This window comes from Bufo gargarizans, chromosome 3, assembly GCF_014858855.1.
Source record: "Bufo gargarizans isolate SCDJY-AF-19 chromosome 3, ASM1485885v1, whole genome shotgun sequence".
Classification (NCBI taxonomy): Eukaryota; Metazoa; Chordata; class Amphibia; order Anura; family Bufonidae; genus Bufo; species Bufo gargarizans.
The window spans coordinates 199,207,539-199,222,907 of record NC_058082.1 but is presented as its reverse complement, the minus strand read 5'-3'; the positions used below and the strand labels follow the sequence as shown (position 1 = coordinate 199,222,907).

At 41.6% G+C, this 15,369-nt stretch overlaps 1 protein-coding gene across 5 annotated transcripts in view; it reads right to left on the bottom strand.

The window, feature by feature from the left end:
• Window positions 1-1,023: 1,023 nt before the first annotated feature.
• Window positions 1,024-15,369, bottom strand: part of SLC9A7 (solute carrier family 9 member A7) — a 108,973-nt gene continuing 94,627 nt past the window's right edge. For 2 of the 5 annotated variants that reach the window (XM_044284603.1, XM_044284604.1), the window contains 5 exons: window positions 13,305-13,364; window positions 6,600-6,663; window positions 4,792-4,871; window positions 2,767-2,872; window positions 1,024-1,710 (listed from right to left, as the gene is read on the bottom strand). In XM_044284603.1, the coding sequence (XP_044140538.1) occupies window positions 1,465-1,710; window positions 2,767-2,872; window positions 4,792-4,871; window positions 6,600-6,663; window positions 13,305-13,364 (556 nt within the window). In that variant the 3' untranslated portion in view covers window positions 1,024-1,464. Of the gene's footprint in view, window positions 1,711-2,766; window positions 2,873-4,791; window positions 4,872-6,599; window positions 6,664-13,304; window positions 13,415-15,369 lie in introns of all 5 variants that reach the window. The other 3 variants (XM_044284605.1, XM_044284606.1, XR_006388188.1) reach the window with 2 other exon arrangements.

The following is a 15,369-nucleotide window of genomic DNA, read 5'->3' as shown; positions in this document are numbered from 1 at the left end:
TACGGCCATCACATGGAGGACAAAAAAAATAAATAAATATATGAAATCAACTACTGAGCATTTAAAGAGTCTGTTTTAATAAATTGTACTGTACAATTTCAGGTCATTTTACAGGTCTTAAAATATTGCACTTTTATAGTTATATTTAAAACCAGACTTTGATGAAACACACGACATGGGAGTACATTTTCCATTTCAAGCATCTTCCACATGGCAGTCTTCACAGGTATACAGTTTGTTCTGCACTTTTATACTACGTTGAAATTGCTTTTTAGGCAATTGTGCTTGAGCTCAGATTTTGGAACACGTGTATAAATATGTAGGAAGGGCAGCGCATTAATGAAGAAACATAAAACATGTACTTGTGCACTGCATTGATTCACTAGCCTAGGTCATATTTCTGAATATGTAACATTTTACTACGTACAGTTTATTACATTTATTAGACATGCTTCATCATTAAAGGGGTTCTGCACTTTCAATTAACTGATGATCTATCCTCTGGATAGATCATCAGCTTCTGATCGGTCGGGGTCCGACACCCGGGACCCCCGCCGATCAGCTGTTTGAGAAGGCAGCGGCGCTCCAGCAGCGCCGCGGCCTTCTCACTGTTTACCGCCGGGCGGGCCGCCCGCCCACTGACGTCACGACTTGTATCAACTAGAGTGGGCGCGGCTAAGCTCTGTTCACTTGAATGGAGCTTAGCCGAGCCCACTCTACTTGATACAAGTCGTGACGTCAGTGGGCGGGCGGGCCGGCGGTAAACAGTGAGAAGGCCGCGGCGCTGCCGGAGCGCCGCTGCCTTCTCAAACAGCTGATCGGCGGGGGTCTCGGGTGTCGGACCCCGACCGATCAGAAGCTGATGATCTATCCAGAGGATAGATCATCAGTTAATTGAAAGTGCAGAACCCCTTTAAACATACATTGACCTACATATACAAAATCATAAAAAACAAAAATAATCTTATTCTTCATGTAAACTGTCCATGTCATCATGCAGTTCAGATGCTATATACTGTATAGTACAAGACTTGTAAAAAAATCCGTTAACGCTTCCAGTCATCATAACATTGCCACTTGCTCTTTAAATGATAGGCACTTTCCAAAAGAGATTTCTCCTTGCCGTTAACGAAAGCTGCTAGTCAAACATGATGGAATAAAGCAGTCACATCTACCTTACAAGTATATCGTTGGGATTAAGCTATTTAGGAGAGGAGCAGGCATGGAGAGGTCCACAGCCAAATTATATTGCAGATTTCTGTGCCACATCTAAAGAATCTCAGGTTCCGTATTGGATGAGGAAATAAAATAGTCTTGTAGGTTCTCCGACAGTACCAGAGAAATGGCCATATTTCTAGTGTGTGAACTGCACCCAACTCTTCACCTCCACACTGGGCCTGAGATACTTCTGGTACCACATATGGTCATACACCTTTCCTTCCACTGTGTTACTTGCGCATGATATTACGCGTTCTCTTCTAGTGGAAACACTAGTCGGGTTCCCCTGTTTGTGATCTCATAGTCTCCTCCAAGTTCACGTTCCAATGCCTCCTCTGAACTGCTTTTTGTTCTTCTGCCATCGAGGCTTGTTGTCGCTGTGTGGGAGCCAGAAGAGCCATTGGCTGTAATGGTGGTGTCCCCATACGTTAACGTCAGGTCACCGTCATTAAATATAAAATCTGTATCATCTTCCCTCAGCTGCTCTGCGTTCTGTATATAAAAAACAAAACAAAAAACAGACTGAATCCAGACAGCGAGGACCTCGAAATGTAGGTCAAAACTGAACCCTTATTCCTTAAGTCAGGTGGGAATTCTTTTTAGTAGTGTAGATTAAAGGGATGTATTGTGAACGAATGAAATTTTGTGTACATTGCCTTTAACATGCTGCTCTCCAAACAGGTTTGAGCCACTGCAACCATCTCAAATGGTGCATCTCTACATGCTTGTTGAAACCCAGAGTCACCAGAACTTCCATGCTAGTGAGACTACAGCGGTAGCCACAGCTAAAAACTAGACTATGGATTTTATTGGTTAGAAAATGTTTTATTTTATTTCGGCTTTATGGAAGAGATTTGGGTATAGGCTAGCATGCGACTTTGTATACACATGTTAGAGTTGGTCCATTAATGCAGCGCACGTATTTATCATAGCAGAAATGTGGTCCTCAATAAATGGATATCAAACTTGGCAGATGTGCTATTTAACATATTGGGGGAGATTAATTAAATCTGGGGTAAAGTAAAACTGGCTTAGTTGCCCATAGCAACCAATCAGTCCACTTTTAAATTTTCAGAGCCCCTTTGGATAATGAATGGTGGAATCTAGAATAATACAAATATTAGTCATTTTGATAATCTACCCCAATATATATTGGCTTATAAGTAGTTTGACTGGGGAAAAAGTAAGGCCTCATTGCACACGACAGTTGTTCTGGTCTGCATCCGAGCCAGACCCATTTACTTCAATGGGGCCGCAAAAGATGCGGACAGCACTCCGTGTGCTGTCCGCATCCGTTGCTCCGTTCCGTGGCCCGGCAAAAAAATAAAAAATATAACGTTTTGCGGACAAGAATAGGCATTTCTACAATGGGCCGCCTATTCCGTTGCGCAAATTGTGGAAGGCACATGGGCGGGTTCCGTGTTTTGCGGATCGCAAAAACCGTAACGGTCGTGTGCATGAGGCCTAAATGCAACTCAAGTTTCTTTGCCGAAATTTGCATAAAATCACAGCAATGTGTGGCCTTACCCCAACCGCTGATGTACTTACATTGTAGACCTGTGGACTTGTGAAACATTTGGCCACCAAACCACACCAGCTTGGCAACGTTGAAGTTAATGGAGGACCGCTGTGCGTCAGCATTGGCTTCAGATACCTGATTTTTTTCTAAATTAAGGATTTTACTCTGAAAGGAGACTTCAGATTAAAAGGAAAACTGAAACACAAGAGGACATTTCCAAGACTTAGGATAAGGCCGCTGTGGATTTTGTTTGGTTTAGGCCGAATGCACACGGCCGTGAACGGTCTGTGGTATCCTGGCCTGGCATCCTGCTGGGAGCAGAAGCGCACGGAGTCATTGGTTGCCGTTAGCAGGATTCCAGGCCGGGATACCACGGACGGTTCACGGTCATTCGGCCTTACACAGCAAAAGCTGCAATAACGCAGTGGCAAAATCTCCATGTGTTAGGCCTTCTTCACACGTCAGTGTTCGGTCAGTGATTTCCATCTGTGATTTTGAGCCAAAACCAGGTGCGGCTCTAAACACAGAACAGGTGCAGATCTTTCCCTTATACCTGATCTCAGTGTAGGCTTTACTACTGTTTTTGGCTCACAAATCACTGATGGAAATCACTGACCAAACCCTGACTGTGTGAATAACGATTTCACCCTGTGCTTTGTAAAGGATGAGATCCACATCACAAGCTGCAGATTTAAAACCTGCACCGCAGATCAATTAATACTTTTATTTTTACGCAGAATTTAGATGGTACTTGTTTAAATCTCATCCACTTTGCTGCAGTCTATCCAAACACATGGTATGTAATACATGCAGGTTTTCCTGCAGAAAAAATGCAGCATAATAGAGGGCGAGGCAAAAGTCTGGACACAACCTTTAAACTAGTGTAATGTGTAGAAACTTGACTTCCAATGGGTGAAAGTATTGATTGGAAGGGAGCTGCATTATTTGGTGGTGGAAAATTTCAGCTGCCATTTTGAAATCGGCCATATTGAATTCAGCTCAGGTTTTTCCAGTGGGAAGGGGGTCATTTGATATATCAATATTGGCTAGAATTTACTCAAACGCACTGTCATTGTTAACCTGTTTATAAGTTAAGCGAGGTCAAAGTTTCCTAAAGTGCTTTACATGTGTTCTAGGTGTCCGCCATTCCGCCAGATGCACAAAAACGCACTGAAAAACCGCAGGTGATACTTCACAGCACTGTAGGATTCACCATTTCAGGTGAGCCTCATTATGTATTGCATCAATGATTGTCAGCCAAAACCTGGTGCAGGTCAAAAACAGAGGGGCACCACTTCTGGTTTTGGCTCACAATCCCTGATGAAAATCACAGACCAGACACAGAATTGTGACCTGGGCCTAATGCAGTGATAGCATATCACTAGAAACTATCACTATGATCAGTGGGGGTCCCAAAAGGTCAGAACCTGAGAACAAGGGGGATGCTGTGCTGGTGAGGTGCTGCATCTCCTCCACTGGTGCTCCAGCCACCCGCTCTGCAGGGAACTGCAGCGTGGCATCATTCAAATGAATGGCGCCAACTACCGTTTCCTCCAGAGGCAGAAGTGCCGCTGTGGAGGGAAAATTTTGGAAGGGAACACAGTGCTAAACTGAACCCACTTAATTCTCAGGACTGGTGATAGTCTAAATAGACCTACACCGATCATAATATGATGGGCTATCACAGTGATATACCCTCACTGCATAAGATGGGAATACCCCTTTAATACCTTTGATTAGTTTACAAGCTTTTTACTGCCATATAGGTTCCTACTCAGCATTAAACCGACCCTATCTGGACTTACTAGACTGATTTACTACTTTAGACTATTTTCTTGAAGTGTCCTTACCGCTGCACTCATGTTTGGGAAAACTGGTCAGATTAATACCTAATACCAATTCCTTTATCCATCTAATGAATGAATTGTGCTCTGTTCCTTTTGTGCTGCCGATACTCTGTTAACACAATCATAAGACTGTATTTCTGCATATTGGAAAGGTGCCTGGAGAAGCCGATACACCAAAGGACCAAGATCATTAAACAAAGAGGATACTTGTGATCAAAGCTGTACCAAAGCCTAAATATCCAAGCACTTTCTTGCTTTGTGCGACTTCCATTTGCAATTCCGCTGTCCTACAAGAGCAAAAAACAAACAAAAATGAGGCTTGTGGTATGAGCATTAAATACCAGATTGTCTAAAAGTAATTTCCCATCCCATGTAAGAAAAAAACAATGCACATGGCACTAGGTTATCCTATTAAAAGAAAAAACTGTATTTGAGCTAACCCTTTATGCCCCATTCACACGTCCGTGTTTTGGTCAGTGATTATAAGCCAAAACCAGGACTGGAGCTTCCACAGAGATCGGGTGTAGGGGAAACGGTTGCACCTGTTCTGTGTTTAGAGCCACGCCTGGTTTTGGCTTGCGATCACTAATGGACCAAAAGGGCTCATGCACACGATCGTATGTATTTTATGGTCCACAAAACACTGAGCCGTTAAAAAAAAAAAAAAAAAAAAAAAAAAAGGTGATGTCTGCGTTACATCAGTTTTATATTTTTTTACAGATTCATTGTAACAGACAAGAATAGGACATGTTCTATTTTTTGTGGATGGACTTACAGACATACAGCTATGGAATACACACTGAGTCAATTCCGTTTTTTTGTGGCCCCATTGAAATAAATGGTTCCGCATACGGGCCACAAAAAATAAAAAATAAACACGAATGGACCCTGACGAAAAATACATTTGTGTGCATGAGCCCATACACTGACTGTGAATGAGGTATTACTTTGCGAGAATAATGTGCAAAAAAGGAGTTAAATTGGTTGATATGGTAAATAAATACACAGCTACTAACCTTAACCTATAAGAATGCACGGGGCATTATGTACCAGTATGGACTGTAACTGAACCAACTACACCTTCTATTCATTATATGATTTACTAGGCATGTAGTGCTACTTAAAAGTCAAACCTGGACCTTTTCATTTATAGTGGATTACTCTTCAATGTATATCAATGCGAGTGCCCCACTGGATACAGGGACTGGTGTTGATTCATTTTCTGTACAGCTCTGTAGAATAGGTTAGCGCTACATAAGTAGCTACAAACAAAAGGTGAGAAATGTGCCTTATATTTTAGGCTACTTTCACACTCGTTTTGTGCGGATCCGCCATGGACGGGTCCGTTCAGATAATACAAACATCTGCATCTGTTCAGAAAGGATCTGTTTGTATTATCTGTAACATAGCCAAGACGGATCAGTCTTGAACACTATTGAAAGTCAATGGAGGACGGATCCGTTTTCTATTGTGCCATTGACTTACATTGTGTGCCAGGACGGATCCATTTGGCTCAGTTTCATCAGACTGAATGGAAACTGAACTGATGCATTCTGAGAGGATCCTTTTTTATTGAGAATGCATTAGACTGCAAACTGATCCGTTTTGGACCGCTTGTGAGAGCCCTGAACGGATCTCACAAACGTAAAGCCAAAGTGCGAGTGTGAAAGTAGACCAACTCTGTTCAGAACGCACTCAAGATCATTTCATGGCTTGCAACATTTTGACAGTTTTATACAACCACTTTGTTTAAGGCTACATTCACACGGTTGTATTAGTTTTGTGGTCAGCAAATGGCAGATCCACAAAATGCGGATAGCGGCCCAGATGTGGACACACACTGATGACATCTGTGTGCTGTTCGCATTTTTTGCAGCCCCGTAGAAATTAATGGTCCACAAGTGACAAGCAAAAAAATGTGGATCGGACACGGACTGAAAATACATTTGTTTGACTGATGCCTAAAAATGTAAACATTTACTCCGTAAGTCAAAACGGACAGCTTAGTCACTTACTGCTTGTAATACTTGAAAACTGTCATTAGTTGGAGGTGGGTCTTCATCTGGATCAACACCAACCCTGAAAAAAATTTGAAGCATGAAACATGGATTATATAACAAAATCTATTACTAGTGGTGAATCTAATCAATCACTCTTATCAACAGCTCAATAAGACACTTTTTGCACAAATGTCACAGTAAGAAGCGGCATGTTCCATCACATCATATTACAGCATTGCATCTAGTGGATGATACAGACTGTGTACAGGCTCCGTATAGGTGAGTTTGTGGTGTATATAAGCTGAGTGTTTGGTAAGTAAAGCCAGCCACATACCGGTGCAGATGCATCCATTATTTCATTAGTACACAAGTGCGGACAGAGAATAAAGGTATTAGTGAAACAGATTATGAAGCCTTTTTCCCCCCACTTTGCATAAATATACAGACAAAGCAAACTTCTTTAGGAAATGCAAATGTTGATGTAGGAGCTTAAAAGGGTTTTTATGGGAGGAGAATATTCTTGACCTATCATCTGGATAGGTCATAAAATATCTGATCGTGGGGGTCCGACATCTGGCACCCCCACCGATTAGCCGTTTGAAGAGTCTGCACCCTTCTCATAGCACATATGACAGATGAACGTGATGTCACTGGCCTAGGAAGAAACTGCAACGCTTACCGAAGCACCACGGCCACTTCAAGCAGCTGATTGGCAGAAGTGCCAGGAGTCTGACCCCACCGATCAGATATTAATTATCTTTCCTGAGGACAGGTCATCAGTATTGTACCCCTGGAAAATCTATTTAAAGGGAATCTGTCATGTAATTTTCACTTCTATAACTGACAGTATTGCCCATCAGAAGATTGTAAACGCATTCCAAACATATCTGTGTGTACTTTGTGTCTTTATTCCATGTTCAGAAAAAGTGCTTTTATTTTTAAGTGGCCAAAGCAAGCCAGCTTTAAGAAGAGGGGAGGGTGATTTTAGCTGCTTGTATCTTGGGATTGGTAGCAGCTTGAGATATGGGCCTGGTCTTGTTTGAAAATTGGCATTTCAAGCTTTCAGACAATATCAGAATAACAGCATTATATCCATCTGAAGATATAGCTAAATCGGGATGGCAGAGAATGCAGTTGAAAGTGAAAGTAAAAACAGGTTTTACTCCTGACTCGATATATCAGCTATATCTTCAGATATAATGGATATAAAATTATGTGATTCTGATATAGTCTGAAAGCTTGAAATGTCAGCTTTCAAACAAGACCAGCACTCCCTTCTTAAGTTTGGTTTGGGCACTTGAAAACAGCAAACCCTGCCCAGCCAGGCATTTGGGAGTGGTTTTCCAGCAGAATAAAGTACTTTTTTTGGACATGGAATAAAGACACAAAGTGCACGAGTATGTATTTGGAATGCATTTGCAATCTTCTATGGGGCAATGCTGTTAGTTATATAGGCGAAAATGACGTGACAGACTATTTAAATCTCAGCTTTTTCTGAGCTTAGTAGACATGTGGACAGTCTTAGCAGTAATTGACAGACTCCTAATGACATCTTCACCACCCCCCCATAAAGTGGCGTCCTAGGGACAAATAAACAATGTAAAAAAGAGAAAGAGAAATGCCACTGAACTGTAATTCAGAGAGTCTCTAACAAAGCAAAACCAACAATTCACAGCAATGACAAATTTATAGATATATCCTACTAAGGGGGAAACGCAGGATGAAAGTAAAGAACTGATGTTGGGTGAAGTTCATTTTGTAAGGGTTTAGTCAATGAGGCTTTTCTATGGGATACAAAATGTGATAACAGCCGTGGCAGCAGGTTGTGCTAGTCATTTCCAGATAGGATCCCACAAGAGGAAAGCAATTTGTTGTTTTTGTTTTATCAGCGAATGAATGGAATTTGTCCATTCTTCTCAGATAGCAGCTGTGGAACGACAGTCCATTTAAAATGGTTTTTACATTCATTTGAATTCAATGACTAAGACACCATGAAAACAAGAGAGCCTTGATCTCGCCACAGAGCCTCTATTGTTGGCCTATAGGAGAGAAGTTTATGTGATCTGAAGGGCATGTCATTGGCGCCCAGCCAGTGTTGAAAGAAGTTTTCTACTAAGTGCATTTACTTCAAGAACAACAGTCTGTTTACTTTGTACTTGCTTTAAGATAGGAGAACACTGCTGGTAAACTACTTCTAAGTCAAATTTAGGCCACTTACATGGTAGACACCATCAACAAGCAAAATAGGCGATGACGAAATACATGAACTAAAAAAAATTTTGTTAAAGAAAATGTATAACCTATATTGTTTTCCTTATTAAAACGAGACATGACTTTTTATTCAGTTTTTTTGTACATTAATATGAAGATGTCCATTTAGCCTGAGCGGCTTTTAACAGCATTGAGATATGTTTTACAAGGCTGCAGAAACCTGGAGACCCGCTTTTACAGGCGACTTTCCTGGGAATGCTTAGTAACCTGAGGAGGAGGGAGTACATGAGAGGTGACTATCACCTATTGTAAATGTTCTGATCCTGTGTCATCTATATATAGCGGTTACCTTTCATGGTAATCCTGGCTGATAATTATGAGATGCTTGCTGTGGAGTGATCTTTATAAAAGAAGTGTCAACCTATTAAGAAGCTACAGGGTCAGAGTGGAAATTTCAAGATTTTAGGATTTTTGTCCTAAAAATATAGTGACATAATTTTTTTTTTTTTAAAAAAGGTAAACTACTGTAAAACATGATTTAAATAGTAGGTCCTTCTCTGATGACAGATTCCCTTTACATAATATGGATACTGATTATCTCATAAAACCATTATTGTGAAGGCTACTTCAGGAAAGGTTTGGCCAGGGTTTCAGTCTTGAAGTGACATTGTAAAAAATCAAAATGGCTTTTCAGTTCATATTATATTGGGGTAGTGAGTCCCTGGTCAGAGTACCTGCTTATACTGGGCCTTATATATCAATCTATTATGAAGCATTTACATTAGTGTGTATGGTGCTCAAACCATACCACTAGTTCATCTAAATATATCAGAATACCATCAAAAAGTTAAATTATGTCAGTAATTAAATTAAAAGAGTGAAACTTATATTATATAGATTAATTACACGCAGAATGATCTATTTCAAGCGCTTATTTCTTTTAAGGCCAGTTTCACAACAGCATCAAGCTTTTCCAGCAGGGGAACAGCCTGCCAGATCTGTACTACGCAGCGTTTTTTTGTCCGACAGCCTTTCGTCATGTTCGCCGTGCTGCGGCCAGATCTCCAGGCGATCCCCATTATAGTGAATGGGGTCCGGGCGGACCTCCAGCAGCACGTGTGCAAACGGTAATCTGGATCCGGCAAGGCTGTTCCCTTTCTTGAACAGCCTGCCAAAAAGGCTTAATGCCAGTGTGAAACTGGCCTAATGTTGATGATTATGGCTTACAACTAATGAATATTTGAATATTGTGAAAAAGTTCAATATTGTAGACTCATGGTGTCACACTCTAATTAGCTAATCAACACAAAACATCTGCAAAGGTTTCCTAAGCCTTTAAATGGTTCCTCAGTCTGGTTCAGTGCACAATCATGGGGAAGACTGGTGACTTGACAGTTGTCCAGAAGACAGTCATTGACACCCTCCATTAGGAGAGTAAGCCACAAAAGGTTATTGCCAAGAAAAAAAAAAATGTGGTAGAAAAAGGTGCACAAGCAACGGATAACCACAGCCTTGAAAGAATGGTCAAGAAAAGGCCGTTCAAGAATTTGGAGGAGAGTCACAAGGAGTGGACTGCAGCTGGAATCAGTGCCACCACACCCAGACACACACACACTTATCCAGGACATGGGGTACAACTGTGGCATTCCTTGTGTCAAGCTACTCATAACCCAGAGACAACGTCAGAAGAGTCTTACTTGGGATAAGGAGAAAAAGTAATGTTTTCAGATTAAAGAAAAATTTGCATTTCATTGGAAATCAAGGTCCCAGAGTCTAAAGGAGTAGAGAGGCACACAATCAAAGTTGCTTGAGGTCCAGTTTGAAGTTTCCACACTCAGTGATGGTTTGGGGAGCCATGTCATCTGCTGATGTTGTTCCACTGTGTATATCAAGTCCACAGTCATCAGAGTCATCTACCAGGAAATTTTAAGTGCTTCATGCTTCCCCCTGCTGACAAGCTTTATGGAGAAACAGATTTTATTTTCCCAGCATGACTTGGCACCTGACCACACTAACAAAAGTACCAATACCTTGTTTAATAACCACGGTATCACTGTGCTTGATTTGGAGTATTGTCAAGAGGAAGATGAGACACCTGACCCAACAATGCAGACAAGCTGAAGGCCGCCAGAGAGCGAACTGGGCTTCCATAGGGTGATCGCCTCCATGCCATGCTGCATTGATGTAGTAATTCATGCAAAAGGAGCCCTGACCAAATATTGAGGGCACAACTGTACATACTTTTCAATAGGCCAACATTTCTGTATTAAAAAAATATATTTTTAAAATTGGTCTTATACAATTTAAAATTTTCTGGGAAAAGGACTTTTGGGTTTTCCTAAGCTGTAAGCCATAAACATTAAATGATATAAATGCTTGAAATAGATCACTCTGTGTGTAATTAATCTATGTAGTATATTTTTGAACCGAATTACTGAAATAAACTTTTTGATGATATTCTAATTTATTGAGATTGACTAGTATATTGCACGATGTTTAATAATGTATTGCACCCTACCCTCTTCATCCACCCCAAAAAAAAAAATAAAAAAAAAAGTACCACATTTTTTGGACTATAAGACGCACTTTTCCCCCACATAAGTGGTGGTGCGACTTCTAGTCTGAATGCTAATGACCGCTTCCATAATGGAAGGCACAGGGAGGCGAGTGCAGTGCTGCACTGGCTGTACTCAGCCTCCCTGGTCGTCTTCCGGATCCCGCTGCGCAGTGTCACGTAGGCACGCACTATGACCTGACACTGTGCGACGTCAGGTCAGAGTACAGCACAGGCCAGAAAAAGCAATGCGGGGAGCGGCGAGTCCTGGATATGCACGCCATCTGAAGCAAGCAAGGCAAGTTTGTTTATTTTTTTAAACCTCTAATCTGAGGAGTGATGGGGGTTCAATCTGAGGCCGATTTGAGGCTAATGAGGGCTGGGGGGTCGGATCAGAGGCTAATGGAGGCTGGGGGTCTAATCTAATCTAAAGGCTGATGGAGGCTGGGGGGTCTAATCTGAAACTGATAGACGTGGGGGGGGGGGGGGGTTGGTCTGATCAAGAATGGGGGACTAATGAGGGTTTGATATGTGTCACGACCATGTTTATGGCCGTGACTCCTTGGGGGGCGCATACAGTTGCCCGCGGTTTGGTTTGTTGTGTCGACCGCAGCTGGGGGCACTTTGCTGTCTGCCTCAAGTGCGGTTGCCGCGGACAACAGGTATGTGTGCGGTTGCCTTTGGTTTGTGTGTGTATTTATGCACTCTGAATGTCTGGTGTGCACTCTGACATTTTCCTTTTATCTGTGGCTGCCCGTGGCAACGTTTGGTGTTAGTACATGTAGTGGCAGTGTCTCGGCCTTTTGGCTGGCTCCCAGGACACGTTTGCCACACATGTCGTTGTCAACGGTAACAGCTGCAGTGAGTATTTGTGTGTATTTCCTTTTATGTGGTCTCACTACACTTCCTGGTGTTGGAAGGGTTAATTCCCTTCTGTGTGTGCGAACACTGGGTGTGTCTGTGTGGGTGTGACTACTTGGGCCTATAAAGCCTCATGGTTATCTCCAGTCTGAGGGGTACTTCAGCCATGACTAGCTGGAGTAGCCTCCTGTGTTATTTCACCTGCAAGTGGGGGCAACCCTTGTGGTCATAAGTTTAAGTTTTATGTCATGATGTTCAGTTGAGGTTTTCAATTGTTATCTGTTTATTGGAACTATGGATGTCCTGGTTACCTGTGTGATATGTGTGCTGTGTCCCTTAGTGTTTTGTGGACATTAGTAGTCATGCATGGGTTCAAGTCAGCGTGACTGTGACAGGTACGTTTGGAACTACATTAGTTCGCATGTCATATCTGTATGTTGTATTTGTTCCCCCATTCCTTGCAGCTTGGCCAGTGAGACTCCTGTCCCTCCGTGTCCAGAAGGAACAGGTCGTCTTACCCTACTCCTAGTTCATGGACCGGTCGGAGGGTGAGTAGGGATCCGAGGTTCCTGAGCATGGCCCCTCCTACCTTTAAGGTCGGCCCATGCAGACAGGAGTTAGGGACGGATTAGGGATGTATTAGGAGGTGACCTGCTCCCTAATTCTGTCGTCCTGGCCGAGCAGCCATTAACATCTTCTGGCATCGCACGGCTGAGGGTTTTCCCCATCCTCAGCCGTGACAATATGAGGTCTGATGGAAAACATTTTTTTCTAATTTTCCTTCTCCAAATCCTAGGTGAGTCTTATAGTCCGAAAAATACGGCATATATATGATGCTCTGCATTTTTATTTCTGTTGCTGACAAAAGAAAGTAAAATAATTTAAAAGACCCAGTCATACAAACAGCATTGAGATGTGAACCCCAGAACCAATACAAAGATAATGAATGTTAATCAATAATACATTTATAGATGACAAAGACAGTGACATATGCACAGAAATGATATAAATTTTGTGCTGAATAGAATTACACAGACAAGTGAAAAGTAGCCCAAGAAGCTTAGTGTTAATTACATATGGCAGAAACCAATCACCTGAAATACTGCCAATGACTAATGTTCGCATCCTCCGACGATGGGTTATGGTCACCAACTCTGGTACAGCACAAGAATGAAATGAAAATGAAGGTTGTGGAATGGGTGACCTGGAACATTAAGATACTTCACTACATGGACTGACAGATTAGAAGAGAAAACCTAACAAATCTGTTCAAATGGTAACCACATTACAGGTATATCACTTACCTTCCCTACTTAAGTAGAAGAGTTCTACACATTGCACACAGGCCAGCCAACAATATAACCAGTATTATAATTGGCATTTCTAGACCTAATAGAAATGAGTACCTTCAGGTGCTAAATTATCAAACATATGGGATTAATAGAAGGGAATTTTAGAGTGGGGCTATAGTTCAATGGAAAGTGGAAGTTCTTTCCTTTTTTTCTGGTCAGTAAGAACACACACTATATGTAAATCTATATCTATATCTATCTATCTATATATATATCTCACACACAAATGTTTTAGTATCAGGAGAAGATTAAGATTTGTGCATCTGTGGAATACACAGCATGGAACTCACTACCCCATCAGGCTGAGTAACCTGAAAACCCACCTCTTCAGGAAAGCCTACCACCTGCAATAAGCCTGCTGCCACCTCATAGCCACATGAGCAGCATATACCCTCACTTACTGTGTTATCTCCTTCCCTTATAGATTGTAAACTCTTGCAGGCAGGGTCCTCTACCCCTATGTACCAGTCTGTTAATAGTTTCTTGTTTATTGTATTTTTAGATTTGAGTACAGCGCCATGGAATGGTGCCTTCAAATAATATATATATATATATATATATATATATATATATATATATATATATATATATATATATATACACACACACACACATATACACACACATATACACACACACACACACACACATATTTATGTATGCGTGTGTGTGTATGTTTTCCTCATTGCAGCGGTGAGATCACATTGACAACACGTGATTGCTGCAGCCAGTCACTGGCCTCAGCAGAGCACTGAAGAGACCACTGACTGGCTGCAGCAGCTATGTGTTGTTGACTTGATGTCACAGATGCAGTCAGGAAAACGGAGCCCTGCCAGGTAAATAATAATCTATTCTTTCTTCTTGCAACCAGACAACCCCTTTCATGAAAGAGGTTTGGCATATTTAAAGGCTCTTGTTGTACTGTTGTCAATTTGCTTTCTAAATGCAAATTTAGGCAACTGTCTAAATAGTCTTTATCACAATTTCCTACCATTTTGGTTCTGCAGAGAGTGTACAAGTCCTTTACATAACTGCTGCTGCTCCTGAATGTAACACATTTGTCAACTCTGTAGATAGGGAGGAAAGCAATGAAACACTTGTAATGCCCTTTTTCACAGGGACTCAAAACTCAGGGATAGTTGCATGACTGGGGGGTCTCCCTGGGAAGTCAGTGGCTGTGATATAGGGGCTCAACCCCCAACACACACAGCACACATTAGGGTCAATTTCGTAGGGAGCCAATTTGCCTATTTGTATATATTTTTGGAGACAGTTTAAAGGGGGAGAAGACAGCAGCACCCTGGACACACAGATCCATCATATATCATTGGTTAGGGACGCATCCACATAAAAAAAAAAAAAAAAAGAAAGTTTGAAACTAGGAGCAGGTTACAAACTGAATATGAGTAATTATGTGTTCTTGCATAGCAAGACCACATAATGTTATCCAAGACCACAATGTTATCTCACATATATATTATTATGTGTTCTTGCATAGCAAGAACACATAATTATGTGTTCTTGCATAGCAAGACCACATACTATTATCTCACAAGTATATTATTATTATTCTTCTTATTCTTATTATAGCCAAATTTGCCACCCTAACTCCTCCCACAGTTTTTACACTACATAGACAAAAATTTACCAAAACATGCAGATTGTACCCGATCGGATTGCTATTACTTTGTGGAGCGATCCCACCCCCGGGGCCCCCGTGGCGGGCCCCGGAAGCCCCCTTTTTTCCCATAGACTTTGACAGGGTAAATTTTCAAATCGCTCCCACTCGCACAGATTTTAAACTAAG